The sequence below is a fragment of the Pongo pygmaeus genome, chromosome 20 (assembly GCF_028885625.2).
Source record: "Pongo pygmaeus isolate AG05252 chromosome 20, NHGRI_mPonPyg2-v2.0_pri, whole genome shotgun sequence".
Classification (NCBI taxonomy): domain Eukaryota; kingdom Metazoa; phylum Chordata; class Mammalia; order Primates; family Hominidae; genus Pongo; species Pongo pygmaeus.
In genome coordinates this window covers 17,188,806-17,205,776 of record NC_072393.2, presented here as the reverse complement: position 1 = coordinate 17,205,776, position 16,971 = coordinate 17,188,806, and the positions used below count along the sequence as shown (strand labels likewise).

The window sequence follows — 16,971 nt, the reverse complement described above, 5'->3', positions numbered from 1 at the left end:
CTGGGAACATTTTGACCTTGCAACTATCAAAATGCTTGTCAGCTTGGAAATACCCTTGTTTACCAAAGAAAAGATGGATGGAATTGAATTGTGAAAGTCATCAGAATAAAAATGGAGTCAATAACATTAAGAAAACCCTGGCAAACAGGCTATAAAGGAAGGCTATGAAGAAAGAGTTCTCACACTTGTATGCCTAATAACAGAAAAAACTACAAAAATCACAACCTTGCACAAACGCTATTGCAACCTTACAGAAAAAATACATCTGCAAGGCAATCTGCCCAGCAACTTCCCATCCAGCCACACCCTTATTATTGATTTTTGTAACCAAAGATAATTATTTCAAAACAATTATGTAACCCTCTTTTTTTTTTTTTGACGGAATCTCTCTGTCACCCAGGCTGGAATGCAGTGGCTCAATCTTGGTTCACTGCAACCTCTGCCTCCTGGGTTCAAGCGATTCTCATGCCTCAGCCTCCCAAGTAGCTGGGATTACAGGCACCTGCTGCCATGCCTGGCTAATTTTTTGTATTTTTAGTGGAGACGGGTTTGACTATGTTGGCGAGGCTGGCCTTGAACTCCTGGCCTCAAGTGATCCACCCACCTGAGCCTCCCAAGTGCTGGGATTACAGGCATGAGCCGCCATGCCTGGCCTTTTGTTGTTGTTGTTATTATTATTATTATTATTATTATTTTGAGATGAAGTTTTGCTCTTGTTGCCCAGGCTGGAGTGCAGTGGCATGACCCTGGCTTACTGCAACCTCCACTTCCCGGGTTCAAGCAATTCTCTTGCTTCAGCCTCTCGAGTAGCTGGGATTACAGGTGCCCACCACCACACTTGGCAAATTTTTTGTATTTTTAGTAGAGACAGGGTTTCATCATGTTGGCCAGGCTGGTCTCGAACTCCTGACCTCAGGTGATCTACCCACCTCAGCCTCCCAAAGTGCTGGGATTACAGGCGTGAGCTGCCGCGCCTGGCCTATGATGATGATGATGATTATTATTATTATTATTATTTTGAGATAGAGTCTTGCTCTGTCACCCAGGCTGGAGTTCAGTGGCAAAATCTTGGCTCACTGCAATCTCTGTCTCATGGGTTCAAGCAATTCTCATTCCTCAGCCTCCTGAGTAGCTGGGATTACAGGCATGTGCCACAGCGCCTGGCTAATTTTTGTATTTTTAGTAGAGATGGGGTTTCACCACATTGGCCAGGCTGGTCTCGAACTCCTGACCTCAGGTGATCCACCTGCCTCAGCCTTCCAAAGTGCTGGGATTACAAGCGTGAGCCACTGTGCCCAGCCTCTTTTTTGTTTTGTTTTGTTTTGTTTTGAGAGTCTCTCTCTGTTGGTTAAATTGATAGAACCTGTCCAAATGGAAAATAATGAAATGTGGCGAAGCAAAATTCAGAGGGCCACAACTGGTTGGGAGTCAATCAGTTGCCCCAGGTGTTGAATACTAAACAGATAACTGAGTTTTATAAAGATTCAGCATCTAAGAGTGTCTAAAATTAATAACCACGTAATAAAGGTGAAACTTCTAGAAAAATTATAGGATTTCTCTCATCATTTTTATAATCTTGTAAAAAAATAATTAGCCAGGTGGGGTGGCATGCACCTGTGGTCCCAGCTACTCGGGAGGCTGAGGTGGGAGGAACATTTGAGTGCAGGAGGTTGAGACTGGAGTGAGCTATGATCACTTCTCTGCACTCCAGCCTCAGCAACACAGCAAGACCTTGTCTCAAAATAAATAAATAAATAAATATAATAATCTTAGAGAGCTATTTGCTAAGCAAAACATACAATTTGGAAGGCATAAAGGGGAAAAATTGACCAACTGGATTATGTAGAAATGTAAAACTTCAGGAGGATAAACTGCAGTTGAAAGGCACATAATGAGAGATGTGGAGGAAATATTTGCAACATATAACAGACAAATGGAGATTCTGCTTAATAAACAAAAAGTTCATCAGGCTGTGATTAGGTTATGAGGATGGCGCCCTGGGGAATGGGATTACTGTCCTTATAAAAGTAGTCCCAGGCTGGGCAGGGTGGCTCATGCCTGTAATCCCAGCACGTTGGGAGGCTGAGGTGGGCAGATCGCCTGAGCTCAGGAGTTCGAATCAAGACCAGCCTGGCCAACAAGGCAAAACCCCGTCTCTACTAAAAATACAAAAATTAGCTGGGTGCGGTGGTGTGTGCCTGTAATCCCAACTCCTCGGGAAGCTGAGGCAGGAAACTCGCTTGAACCTGGGAGGCAGAGGTTGCAGTGAGCCGAGACTGGACCACTACACTCCAGCCTGGGCAACAGATTGAGACTCTGTCTCAAAAAAAAAAAAAGGTGTCCCCAACATAAAGATGGGGACAACAGATACTGGGGACTACTGGAATGGGGAAGGAGGAAGACGGTCAAGGGCTAAAAAAATTCCTCTTGGGTACCATGCTCACTACCTGGGTGATGGGGTCATTCGTGCCCCAAACCTCAGCATCACTCAATATACCCATGCAGCAGACATGCACATGTACCCTGTGAAATTAATGGTAGAAATTATAAATGAAATAAAATACAATAACAGAACAAGGATATGACTGGGCCAGGTGGCTCACACCTGTAATCCCAGCACTTTGGGAGGCTGAAGTGGGAGGGTCACTTAAGCCCAGGAGTCCGAGACCAGCCGGGCAACATAGCGAGACCCTGTCTCTAAAAAACAGTAAAAATAATAAAAATAGGCTGGCACGGTGGCTCACGCCTGTAATCCCAGCGCCTTTGGAAGGCCAAGGTGGGTGAATCAGTTGAGGTCAGGGGTTCGAGACTAGCCTGGCCAACATGGCAAAACCTTGTCTCTACTAAAAATACAAAAATTAGCCAGGCCTGGTGGCAGGTGCCTGTAATCTCAGCCACTTGGGAGGCTGAGGCAGGAAGATTGCTTGAACCTGGGAGGCAGAGATTGCAGGGAGCCAAGATCATGCCATTGCACTCCAGCCTGGACAACAGAGTGAGACTCTATCTCAAAAAAAAAAAATTAAAAAAAAAGAGTCAATGGACACAAAAGAATGTTTATGGCAAAACATTGATAAAAAAATATATATAGTACATATTTATATATTTATGTATATATTTGTTTTTGTGTATATGTATATATCTATACTTTTATTTATGTATATATTTATGTTTTATACACACATATATTATGTTTTACATACATAAAGCATAAATATACACATACACAAAAATTTAGATAAACATATGTGTATATATGTGTGTGTGTATATATATATATAAAAACATGGTACATACTTCAATTGAAATGATAAAATATCCTTAACATCTTTATGGACAGACAATTTACAACCACAAAATGTGCCCATTCAATCTAGAATTATACAATTCAGTGGTTTTTAGTGTGTTCACAGAGCTGTGTAACCATTGCCCCAGACTAACGTCAGAACATTTTCATAATCTCAAAAAACAGTCATCCCCTTTTTTTCTTTATCACATTAATTTTTTTAAATTTTGTTTGTTTGTTTGTTTGTTTATTGAGACAGAGTCTCACTCTGTCTCCCAGGCTGGAGTGCAGTGACGCAATCTCAGCTCACTGCAACCTCCCCCTTCAGGGTTCAAGCGATTCTCCTGCCTCAGCCTCCTGAGTAGCTGGGATTACAGACATGCGCCACCGTGCCCAATTAATTTTGTATGTTTAGTAGAGATGGGGTTTCACCACGTTGTCCAGGCTGGTCTCGAACTTCTGACCTCAAATGATGCGCCCGCCTCAACCTCCCAAACTGCTGGGATTACATGTGTGAGCCACCGCGCCTGGCCTATCACATTAATAATTTTAAAGCAAACAATCCAGTGGCATTTAGCACATTCACAGTGTTGTGCAACCATCACTCTGTCTAGTTCCAGAACATTCGCAACCCCCCAGAAGGAGACCCTGTCCCCATCAGCAGTCACTCCCCACTCCCCTCCCCTAACCCCTGGCCACCGCTAATCTGCCTCTTTTCTCTCCTGTTTCTGTGGATTAGTCTGTTCTGGACATTTCATATCCATCGGAGTCACACGCCACGTGGCCCCTGGTGACTGCTGTTTTTGTTGTTGTGTTTTTTTTTTTTTTTTTTTGGAGATGGAGTCTCACTCTGTCGTCGCCCAGGCTGGAGTGCAGTGGCGCAATCTCAGCTCACTGCAACCTCCACCCCCCGGGTTCAAGCGATTCTCTTGCCTCAGCCTCCTGAGTAGCTGGGACTACAGGTGCATGCCATCACACCTGGCTAATTTTTGTATTTTTAGTAGAGACAGGGTTTCACCATGTTGGCCAGGATGGTCTCGATCTCTTGACCTCGTGATCTGCCCACCTCGGCCTCCCAAAGTGTTGGGATTACAGGCGTGAGCCACCGCGCCCAGCCGACTGCTCCTTTTTATTTGACACAGTCTCTGGAGCTCCAGCCTCATGATTTCCTTGCTGTTCTGTAGACCCGCCGACCTCATTCCCCTCTCAGGGCCTTTGCACTTGCTGCTCGCTGTACCTGGGAGGCTCTTTCCTCTCCACTGCCCTTCCTTCACCCCTGCGGATACCAAAATCCACAGATGCTCCAGTGCCTTATATGAAATAGTGTAGTATTTGCATATAGACTATACATATCCTCCTGTATACTTTATTACTATTGTTACCATTATTATTATTTTTAGAGATAGGGGGCTGGCTGTGTTACCCCGGCTGGAGCATAGTAATGCAATCACAGCCCACTGTCGCCTCGATCTCCCAGGCTCAAGCGATCCTCCTGCCTCAGCCTCAGCCTCAGCCTGGGACTACAGGTGCTCCCATATACTTTTTCTTTTTTTTCTTTTTCTTTTTGAGACAGAGTCTCACTGTCACCAAGGCTGCAGTGCAGTGGCGTGATCTTGGCTCACAGCAACCTCCGCCTCCCAGGTTCAAGCAATCTTCCTGCCTCAGTCTCCAGAGTAGCTAGGACTACAGGTGCGCACCACCATGCCCAGCTAATTTTTGTACTTTTAGTAGAGATGGGGTTTCACCATGTTGGCCAGGCTGGTCTCGAACTCCTGACCTCAGGTGATCCGCCCACCTCAGCCTCCCAAAGTATTGGGATTACAGGCGTGACCCACCATGCTGGGCCACTCCTGTATATTTTAAATCATCTCTAGGTTACTTACAATACTTAATATGTCATACATGCTATATAAATAGTTGTCATACTGCATTGTTTGGGGGACAATGACAATAAAGGTCTGTGCATCTTTCGTCCAGATGCAGTTAACTATTTTTTTCCCAAATATTTTCCTTTGTAAAAATCTTATTTATTTGTTTATATATTTTAAGAGACAGGGTCTTAAAATTTATTTTTATTTATTTATTTATTATTTTATTATTTTATTTTTATTTTATTTATTATTTTATTATTTTTTAATTTTTGAGATGGAGTTTTGCTCTTTTTGCCCAGGCTGGAGTGCAGTGGCACGATCTCGGCTCACTGCAACCTCCACCTCCTGGGTTCAAGTGATTCTCCTGCCTCAGCCTCCTGAGTAGCTGGGATTACAGGTGTATATCACCACGCCCAGCTAATTTTATATTTTTAGTAGAGACAGGGTTTCACCATGTTAGCCAGGCTGGTCTCAAACTCCTGATCTCAGGTGATCCGCCCACCTCGGCCTCCCAAAGTGCTAGGATTACAGGCATGAGCCACCATGCCCAGCCTTAAAATTTATTTTTAAGGGACAGGTACAGTGATTTATGCCTGTAATCCCAGCACTTCAGGAGGCTTAGGTGGGAGGATGGCTTGATGCCAGGAATTCAAGACCAGCCTGAGAAACATGGTGAGACCCAGTCTCTACAAAAAATGTTTTAAAAATTAGTTGGGCGTGGTGGCATGCACCTGTAATCCCAGCTACTCAGGAGGCTGAGGTGGGAGGATTGCTTGAGCCTGGGATGTCAAGACTGTAGTGAACCATCCTGGCTCAGCCTCTCATGTAGCTGGGACTTCAGGTGCACACCACCACACCTGGCTAATTCAAAACACTTTTTTTTTTTTTTTTTTTAGAGATGAAGTCTTGCTATGTTGCACAGGCTGGTCTTGAATTCTGGGCCTCAAGTGATCTTCCCGTCTTCCAAAGTGCTGGGATTACAGGTGTGAGTCTTGCTTTCTTAATTAAATAAAATGCCCAACCTGTTTTCTTAAGTAGATAAAAGGGTTAGATTCGATTTTTTTTGTCTTTTTTTTTTTTTTTTTTTTTTTGAAAGGGAGTCTCGCTCTGTCGCCCAGGCTGGAGTGCAGTGGCGCGATCTCGGCTCACTGCAAGCTCCTCCTCCCGGGTTCATGCCATTCTCCTGCCTCAGCCTCCCATGTAGCTGGGACTACAGGTGCCCACCACCAGGCCCAGCTAAATTTTTTTGTATTTTTAGTAGAGATGGGGTTTCACCGTGTTAGCCAGGAATGGTCTCAATCTCCTGACCTTGTGATCCACCTGCCTCGGCCTCCCAAAGTGTTGAGATTACAGGCGTGAGCCACCGCACCCAGCCTAGATTAGATTCTTTCTAAAGCTAATTTTCTATGGCTTGATTCTGTTAAATGTAGTTTTTAAACATATGGGATATTTTAACTTATGTATTCAACAAATAAGCATGGAGTATGTTGAATAAAACATAACCCTTGCCCTCAAACAACAGTAATAAGATCTCAGGTCAGCAAATAAATGTAGTCTTGCTTTTTTTTTTTTTGTGATAGGGTCTCACTGTGTTGCACAGGCCGGAGTACAGTGGTGTAATCACAGCTCACTGTAGCCCCAACCTCCTGGGCTCAAGCGATTCTCATGCCCCAGCTTCCTAAGTAGCTGGGACTACTGGTATGCACCACCATGCCTGGCTAATTTTTGCATTTTTTGTAGAGATGTGGGTTCACCATGTTGCCCAAGCTGGTCTCAAAATCCTGAGCTTAAATGATCTGCCTGCCTCAGCCTCCTAAAGTGCTGGGATAAGCCACCACGCTTAGCCAATGTGGTCTTATGTATATCAAGCTGCAGGAGAGCACGAAGGAGCTAGTTATGAACTCTACTGTGGGAATCATCTCTCCCAAAGGGAGGACCCTCGAGATTAGTCTTCAAGAATGAATAGTTTTCCATCCTAGTCCTGATCCTCGTCTATCTCTCTTCAGCATCTAGAACACGGCCTGGTACACAGCAGGTACTCAACAATTGATTATAGAAATAAGCCATATCTGTTAAGAGACTATGTAGAAATAAACAACTTTACTTAGGATCTGAGGTCGACAAATGCAGAAAGGACCACAATTCTTTACCCTTACTGATCCATATCCTTGGCAATGTGACTTTGCAGCTCCTCCCATCAAAAAATGAAGCCTAGGCTGGGTGTGGTGGCTCACACCTGTAATCTCAGCACTTTGGGAGGACAAGGCGAGAGGATTGCTTGAGCTCAGGAGCTTGAGACCAGCCTGAGCAACATAGTGAGACCCTGTCTCTACCAAAAATACAAAAATTAGCTAGGTATGGTGGTGTGTGTCTGTAGTCCTGACTACTCAAGAGGCTGAGGTGGGAGGATTGCTTGAGTCCAGGAGGCTGAGGGTGCAGTGAGCTGAGATTGTGCCACTGCACTCCAGCTTGGGCAACAGAGCCAGACCTTGTCAGAAAAAAGAAAGAAAAAAAGAAAAGGAAAAGAAGAAAAGAGAAGAGAAGAGAAAAGAAGAGGAAAGGAAAGGAAAGGAAAGGAAAGAAAAGAGAAAAGAAAAGAAAAGAAGGCAGAAAGCCTATTTAGCCTATTTCTCTACTGGACTGCTCTTGTGAATTCCTTTGGTCAAAAGAATGTGAATGTGACCAGGTGCCAACTCCAAGTCCAGGCTTAAGAGATTCTGTGAGTGCCTGCTTGTTTTCTTGAAACCCTGCCTTTGGCTGGGCATGGTGGCTCACGCCTGTAATCCCAGCACTTTGGGAGGACGAGGTGGGTGGATCACAAGGTCAGGAGATCGAGATCATCCTGGCTAACACAGTGAAACCCCGTCTCTACTAAAAAATACAAAAAATTAGCCAGGTGTGGTGGCGGGCGCCTGTAGTCCCAGCTACTCGGGAGGCTGAGGCAGGAGAATGGCGTGAACCTGGGAGGTGGAGCTTGCAGTGAGCCGAGATCGCACCACTGCACTCTAGCCTGGGCGACAGAGCGAGACTCCAACTCAAAAAAAAAAAAAAAAGAAACCCTGCCTTTGCTGGGGATGAGAGACGTGAAGGATGCTGAATGATGAGAGACCACATGGAGCAAAGTTGAGTTGCCTGATTTGAAAACATTCAGATTCAGCCAGCTCCTAGATGATCCACTGACTGACTGCAGATACATGAGCAAGCCTAGCTGAGAGCAGAAAACCACCCAGCTGAGTCCAGCCTGCATTGCCAATGCACAGGAAGTGAGCTAAAGAAATAGTTTGTTTGTGGCTCAAATTTGTAATCCCAGCTACTTGGCAGGCTAAGGAGGGAGGATCACTTGAGCCCAAGAGTTTCAGACCAGGCTGGGCAACATAGCAAGACCCCATTTCTAAAAACATTAAAAAATTAGCTGGGTATAGTGGTATGTGCTTGTAGTCCCAGCTACTCAGGAGGCTGAGGCAGGAGGATCACTTGGGCCCAGGAGTTTGAGGCTGCAGTGAGTTATAAACACACCACTGCACTCCAGCCTGGGCAATACAGTGAGATCCCCTATTTAAAAAGAAAAAGAAATGGCTTGTTTGAAACTACTGTGTTTGGGGATGGTTCATTATGCAACTATAGCTAAGTGGTGCAGGAACAAAGGCCAGGGTTTCAATACAGAGAAGTGAATCTGTGGGGAAGGGGCTCTGAGAGCTGACTGTTCACTACGGAAGCTGACCACAAACCCCACTTCCCAAGTCTCACCTGTGTGTCCAGTTAGCATGTGGATCACATGGTGCTCTTCCATGTCCCACACAGCCATGATGCCATCTTGGGTGCCAATCACCAGCAGCTTCTCCTCCACACCCCATGCCATGGCGGTGATGCCTGCAGCCACACAGAGGCAACAGCAATGATCTCAGTTCCTGTGTCCAAGTATTCAGCTATGGGGTCCTCTAATGAGCCCCCCACTTCACAGATAAGACACTGAGGCACAGAGAGATTTGGTCCCTTGCCCAAAGCTACACAGCAAGGATTAGATTCACAGACTCAAATGCACAGATTCACACTCTGGCCTGTGACATTCACTTCGCTCTTAGGTAGGGAAGGGGACTGCATCACAGTGTGGTCATAAGTGTCTGTCTAGTCCAGCAGTGCTCACCCAGCGGACACATATCGGTTTCTGGAGACATCTTGAGGTGCCACAATGGGGACAAGGATGCTCAAGGACACTACTGCCATCTGGTGGGTGCAGGCCAGGGATGCTGCTCAACACCCAACAATGCATAACAACCCCATCCCAGAGAAAAGATTCAGCCCCAGAAGTCAGCAATGCCATGGCTGAGAAACCCTGCCTTAGTTGAAGAAAACTCAGAAACAAAATTACATTGGCCATGACCGGGCATGGCGGCTCATGCCTATAATCCCAACAGTTTGGGAGGCTGAGGTGGGCAGATCACTTGAGGTCAGGAGTTCAAGACCAGCCTGTCCAACATGGAGAAACCCAGTCTCTACTAAAAATATAAAAATTAGCCAGGCATAGTGAAGCACACCTGTAATCCCAGCTACTCGGGTGGCTGAGGCAAGAGAATGACTTGAACCCAGGAGGTGGAGGTTGCAGTGAGCTGAGATCACACCATTGCACTCCAACCTGGGTGAGAGAGGGAGACTCTGTCTCAACAACAACAACAACAAAAAAAAAAAAAAAAGAAGAAGAAGAAGAAAGAAAAGAAAAGAAAGAAAGAAATTATATTGGCTGAGAATGAGGATTATGTTTTTGACATCTCTGAGTTCAACCTAAGGGCTGATGTCCTAAAGAAAAAAAATATATATTTGCCAATGAATTGGGCAAACACACCCCAAGGCTCTCTGCCTGGTGGAGTTTGATTAAAATATCACTGCAGAGAGAGAAGGGCCAAGATGTATTGGAAAAAACGTGGGCCTAGACATTAAGAAACTGAACTTTCTGAATGTCCTGGAGTAAAGAAAGGAAGTCCTTTTCCTTCTCTGTGCCTCTCCCACATGTGTAAAATGGGTGGTGCTGAAACAGAGCCAGTCAAGCTCTGAGAATACAGAATTTTGTTTCCACCTCATCGGGACAGAGAGTGAGGAGATGGGATTTGTTTTCTTTTCCTTTCTTCTCCTCCCCTTCCCTCCCTTTCCCTTCCCTCCCCTTCCTTCCCTTTCCCTTCCCTCCCCCTTCCTCCCCTTCCTTCCCTTTCCCTTCCCTCCCCTTCCCTTCCTTCCCCTCCCCTTTTTCTTTCCTTCCCCTTTCCTCTCCCCTCCCTTCCCCCCCTTCTCTTCCCTTTCCCCTCCCCTTCCTTCTCCTCCCCTTCTCTCCCTCTTCCTCCCCTCCCCTTCCCTTCCCTTTCCTCCCCTTTCCCTTTCCCTCCCCTCCCCTCCACTTCCCTTCCCTCCCCTTTCCCTTCCCCTTCCCTCCTCTTCCCTCCCTTCTCCTTCCCTTCCCTCCCCTCTCCTTCCTTTCCCTCCCATCCCCTTCCCTTCCCTTCTCTTCCCTTCTCTTCCCTTCCCTTCCCTTCCCTTCCCTCCCCTTTCTCCTTCCCTCCTCTTTCCCCTGCTCTCCCCTTTCCCTTCCCCTTCCCTCCCCTTTCCCCTCCACTCCCCTCCCCTTTCCCCTCCCCTCCCCTTTCCCCTCCCCTCCCCTTTCCCCTCCCATCCTTCCCCTCCCCTTCTCTCCGTCTTCACTCCCGTCCCTTTCTCACCCCTCCCCTCCCCTTCCCTTTCCTCCCCTTTCCCTTCCCCTTCCCTCCTCTTCCCTCCCCTCCCCTCCCATTCCCTCCCCTTTCCTTCCCTTCCTTCCCCTTTCCCTTCCCCTTCCTTCCCCTTTCCCTTCCCCTTCCCTCCCTTTCCCTCTCCTTCCCTCCCCTCCCCTTCTCTCCTCTTTCCCCTCCCCTTCTCTTCCCTCCTCTTTCCCCTCCCCTTTCCTCCTCTTCTCTTCCCTCCCTTTCCCTCCCCTCCCCTTCCCTCCCTTTTCCCTTCCCCTTCCCTCCCCTTCCCTTCCCTTTCCCCTCCCCTTCCCTGTCCTTTCCCCTCCCCTTCCCTCCCCTTCCCTTTCTTCCCCTTTCCCCTTCCCTTCCCTCTTCCCTCCCCTTTTCCTTCCCTCCTGTTCCTTCCCTCTTCTCTCTCCTTTCCCTCCCTTCCCCTCCCCACTCTCCTTCCCTTCCTTTTCTTCTTTTTTTTTTTTTTTCAGATAGGGTCTCACTCTATCACCCAGGCTGGAGTGCAGTGCCACAATCACAGCTCACTGCAGCCTCGAACTCTTGGGCTCAAGCTATTCTCCCATCTTAGCCTCCTGAGTAGCTGAGACTATAGGCACATGCCACCATGACCAGCTTTTTTTTTTTTTCTTTTTTTTTTTTAACTTTTTGTAGAGACAGGGTCTTCTTATGTTGCCCAGGCTGGTCTTGAACATCTGAGCCCAAGAGATCCTCTTGCCTTGGCCTCCCAAAGAGCTGGGATTATAGGCATAAATCACTGTGCTCAGCCCCTTTTACTTTTTTTCTTATGCACTCATTGTGTGACCTTGGAAATATTAACTCATACTTTTCATTTTTTTTTTTTTTGAGACAGAGTTTTACTCTTTCACCCAGGCTGGAGTGCAGTGGCATGATCTCCGCTCACCGCAACCTCCACCTTCCAGTTTCAAGCAATTCTCCTGCCTCAGCCTCCAGAGTAGCTGGGATTACAGGTGCCCGCTACAACGCCCAGCTAATTTTTGTATTTTTAGTAGAGACAGGGTTTCACCGTGTAGGCCAGGCTGGTCTTGAACTCCTGACCTCATGATCCACCTGCCTCAACCTCCCAAAGCGCTGGCATTACAGGCGTGAGCCACCATGCCTGGCCATACTTTTCATTTTAAAAATGAACAAACTGAAGCCCACATGGGTAAGAACTTTCTCAACTTTAACAGGACTAGAGGATGTACAATGGGGCACAGTGGACCTGAAACACAGAACATTTCCCTGCCAGAGATGACAAAAATGTCACGCTAAGCTGTAACTTCCTATGCCTGTGCCATGACAGACCTCGTTAATCAATCACAGCACTATGTGCGATTTGTGCCCCCATAGTCATTCTATCATCTCACCTTTAGTAATAAAACCCAAAAGCCCATAGGTTTTAGCTGATTACATGGTTATCCGCACAAAGACCATATTTCCCTGGCTGAGCACAGTGGCTCACCCCTGTAATCCTAGCACTTTGGGAGGCTAAGGTAGGCGATCACCTGAGGTCAGGAGTTTGAGACCAGCCTGGCCAACATGGTGAAACCCCGTCTCTAACAAAAATACAAAAATTAGCCAGGCATGGTGGCAAGTGCCTGTAATCCCAGCTACTTGGGAGGCTGAGGCAGGAAAATGGCTTGAACCCGGGAAGCAGAGGTGCAGTGAGCCGAGATTGCACCACTGCACTCCAGCCTGGGCGACAAGAGCAAAACTCCATATAAAAAGTAAAAATAAAAATAAAAATATAAAAACATATTTCCCAGGCTTCCTTACAGTTGGAGATATCCAAGTTCTTGTCAATGAGACAGGAGTGAAAATATTTAGTTCTGCTTCTAGGTCGTGCCCTTAAAATGAAGAGGCCTACCATCTGCTTCTCCTATTCCCCACTGGCTGGAATGTCATCTTGATGGTAGGAGTTGGAGCAGCTATATTGGGCCAATGAGGACAGCCCTACACTGAAAATGGCAGAGCAGCCAGATTGAAAGAGTATGGGTCCCAGACACCCTAAAGACTCCCTTTTGCCTCTGCTTTTGCTAGAACTATTTCATAAGAGAGAATTAAACTCCTGTCTTATTTAAGCCACTGATATTTTGGCCATTTTTTTTTTTACAACATCTGAGCTTGTATCCTAACAAATACACACTCTTTCCCACTAAGCTAGCTTCAGTCTCAGAATCCTCAACACAGCATTCTAGTGGCTGCCCCTAAATCAACTCCTCCATGCATTGTACTTAGTGTCTCTTAGCATTTCTATTTTGAAAGTAATGTGCCTGGGGAGTGCAGCTCTCACTGCCAGGTCATGTGGCACAGTGAGGAGCTCTGACATTTGAACCACAGGTGAACTCAGTGGTCTCACAATCAATGTGAGAGATTGTGGGTGGGCAGATAAATAGATGGGTGAATGGAAGTAAATGTGTGGGTAGACAGGTGGCTAGTTGGATGAGTGAGTGGGTGAGTGGATGGGCAGGTAGATGGGTAGATGGAGGAATCAGTTTCTAGGTGAAATTGAAGTGAGAAAGTTGACGAATGGCTAAGTGTGTGGATGGGTGGAGGGGTAAGTGAATGAATGGAAGATGATCAGATGAAGAAAATGGAAGGATCAGTGGGTAGAGGGGTGAATGATTGATGGGTGGATAGATGAGAGGAAGGAAGAAAGAAAGAAAGGGTTGAAGGATGAATGAATGGATGAATGGATGGGTGAGTGGATGGATGGAAGGAAAGGTGTGTAGGTGGGTGGATGGATGGATGAAAGGATGGGAAGGTGGTTTGATGAATGGATGGATGGATAGATTAATGAAAGGGTGAGTAAATGATTGGATGAATGGATGAATAACGGATGGGTGGATGGATGAATGGGGCTAGATAAATGAAACAGTGGTAGGGTAGATGGATAGATGGATGGGTGGGTGGATGGGTGGATGGATGGAACAGTGGAACAGTAGATGAATGAAAGAGTGGGAGGGTAGATGGATTTATAGATGGGGGACAGATGGATGGAAAGGTAGCAGGGTGGGTAGATGGATGGGTGGATGGGTGGGAGGATGGATGGATGGATGGATGGAGAGGAAAGTGGTTTGATAAATGAATTGATGGATAAATGGAAGGGTGGGTAGATGATTGGATGAATGGACAAGTGATGTATGAATGGGTGGGTGGATGAGTGAATGGATGGATAGATGGATGGAAGGGTGGGAGGATAGATGGATGGGAGAGTGGGAAGGTGGATGAATGGGTGGATGGATGGGGCAGTAGATGGATGGAAGGGTGGCAGAGAAGATGGGTGGATGAATGGATGGGTGGGTGGGAGGATGGTGGATGGATGGATGGATAGATGAATGGAAGGGTGGGAGTGTAGATGGATGAATGGATGGGAGGGTAATTGGATGGAAGAGTAGGAAGGTGAATTAATGGATGGATGGATGGATGGTAGATGGATGGATGAATGGATGGGTGGGTGGGATGGTGGTGGATGGATGGATAGATGAATGGAAGGGTGGGAGGTAGATAGATAGACGAATGAATGGATGGGAGGGTAATTGGATGGAAGAGTAGGAAGGTGAATGAAAGGATGGATGCATAGATGGATGGATGAATGGAAGGAAGAAAAAAATGAATGACAAATGGATGGCAAAACCTAAATCCTCTCCTCTCCCTTACATTCTGGGATTCCAAGGGCTGCTTACAGTTCCTTCAGCTTCTCAGGGGCCTGTCAGGCATCAGTTCCTAGCTTTCAGAATTACTAGCATGAACTTGTAAACAGCTGAAACTGTCAGATGGGCACCAATCCCTTGGAGATGGGAAGCTTGGAGGCATCCCCTAGCATTGGGCTCATTAGAAGAATTTATATGAGACATCTACAGTCTCTTGAGGTGGGGCAGAGAGAGCTGATTCAGCATGAGACAGCAGAGGCAGGCTCTGATGGCAAGCTTGGGGCCTCCCAACTAGCACAGGGGAGTCCCAGAGGACAACCTCAAACACCTGGCCTTCACTGCCCGCAGGCAAGCAGGTGCCTGCTGGGATTTTTGCTATGCTGGGGAGACTCACCTTTGTGACAACCGCTGAGGGTTGCCCGGAGGGGTCCTCCCGGGGGCTGGAGGAATCCTCTGAGGGGCACCAGCACAGGGTGTGTGCACAACCGGAACCAGCTCTGGGCCTGTTGACATAGCTGTCCCACCAGTGCTGGATGTGAGGTGGCGAAGAAATGGAGTCTGGCCAGCAGTTCTGTGTACAGGAGGCTCCTCTCTGCAACAAAGGGATGTAGACTAAGTTGCCTGGATTGAGCCCTCTGTACCCTCCCTGCCAATTGAGTCTGTGCTCCCTGCAGGGGCTCCAGGACAAAAGAAGACACAATACCTCAGCTACTGGCCTCTGCTGTCCGCTCCTGTCTCCTTCTCTGCTCTCCAGACACACTTACCCTTGCTTCAGATGCACCCAGCTGTTTCCATTCTCCAGCCTTTGCCCATGTTGCCTAGAATGCTTCCCTTTCCTTCCTCCCTCCCTTCTTCTCTCCCTTGCTCCCTTCCTTTCTTCCTTCCTCTTTTATCACACTCTGTTGTCCTGGCTGGAGTGCAGTGGCATGATCAAAGCTAACTGCAGCCTCAAACTTCTGGGCTCAAGCAATCCTCCCATCTCAGCCTCCCAAATACTAGGGACTACAGGCATGTACCACCACGCTCAGCTAATTTATTTGTTTGTTTTATTTTATTTTATTTATTTATTTTTGAGATGGAGTTTCAGCCTGTCACCTAGGTTGGAGTGCAATGGCGCGATCTTGGCTCACTGCAACCTGCACCTCCCAGGTTCAAGCAATTCTCCTGCCCCAGCCTCCCTAATAGCTGGGACTACAGGTGCCCACCACCACGCCCAACTAATTTTTGTGTGTCTAGTGGAAACGGGGTTTCACCATGTTGGCTGGGCTGACCTCAAGTGATCCACCTGCCTCGGCCTCCTAAAGTGCTGGGATTACAGGTGTGAGCCACCGTGCCTGGCTATTTATTTTTTTAGAGACAGGGTCTCACTCTGTCACCCAGGCTGGAGTGCAGTGGCACGATCGCAGCTCACTGCAGCCTCGAACTCCTGGGCTCAAGTGATCTTCCGGCCACAGCCTCTATAGTAGCTGGGACTGCAGATGCACGTCACCACGCCTCATTAGTTTTTTATTTTTTGTAGAGACGGGGTCTCGTTATGTTGCCCAGGCTGGTCTCAAACTCCTGGGCTCAAGATATCCTCCTTCTTCAACCCCTCAAAGCTCTGGAATTATAGGCGTGAGCCACTGTGCTCAGACTCAACCTTTTCAATAAAAGTAGGATCAGAGGAGGGATATATTGGAAATCTTTGTACCTTTCACTCAATTTTGCTGTGAACCTAAAACCGTTCTATAAAAAATAGGCTGTTAAGAAAAATTAGCCGAGCATGGTGGCGCGCGGGCCTGTAATCCCAGCTACTCGGGAGGCTGAGACAGGAGAATCGCTGGAACCCGGGAGGCAGAAGTTGGGTGACAGAGCGAGACTCCTTCTCAAAAAAAAAAAAAAAAAAAAAAAAAAAGGACTTGTGATCGCGTTGGATCATTTAGGATGTTATGTTGAATAGTCCCCATTTGCCAGCTTGCTTGGATGTACGGAGAGCACATGGTTGTCCAGCAGCGCCCTCTGGTGATAACATTTGTTCCTACACCTCCTCCTTGTGCTGGGGGTGCCACAGGTTGTCAACAGGTGCCACAGGTGCCACAGGTGCCACGTTCACAGGCTTTGCAGGGAACGTGCCGAGAGATCCGGGCTTTTAAATCTTCCTTAAACTGGGAAGTCATGCCCAAGGCTGTTTTCCTGGGAAGTTGCTCCATCAAGGTTTACAACTCCTGGCGAGCGCCTCTCGCGTTATTTTTCTTTCCAGTTGCCTTAAATTCCAGTTGTTTGGTATGCTGTTCCATCTCCTTCTCTTTATTTATTTGTGTATTTTGAGACAGAGTCTTGCTCTGTCGTGCAAGTTGGAGTGCAGTCGGCTCACCGCAACATCTGCCTCCCGGGTTCAAGCAATTCTTGTGCCTCAGCCTCCCAAGAAGCTGGAATTACAGGCATGCACCACCACACCCGGC

General features: G+C 47.2%; 1 protein-coding gene across 3 annotated transcripts in view; it reads right to left on the bottom strand.

The window, feature by feature from the left end:
• Positions 1-16,971, bottom strand: part of NWD1 (NACHT and WD repeat domain containing 1) — a 68,205-nt gene that overhangs the window by 28,714 nt on the left and 22,520 nt on the right. For all 3 annotated transcript variants that reach the window (XM_054465901.2, XM_054465902.1, XM_054465904.1), the window contains exons 6-7: positions 14,925-15,122; positions 8,902-9,024 (exon numbers count right to left, since the gene is read on the bottom strand). In XM_054465901.2, coding sequence (XP_054321876.1) covers positions 8,902-9,024; positions 14,925-15,122 — 321 coding nt within the window. The remainder of the gene's footprint in view (positions 1-8,901; positions 9,025-14,924; positions 15,123-16,971) is intronic.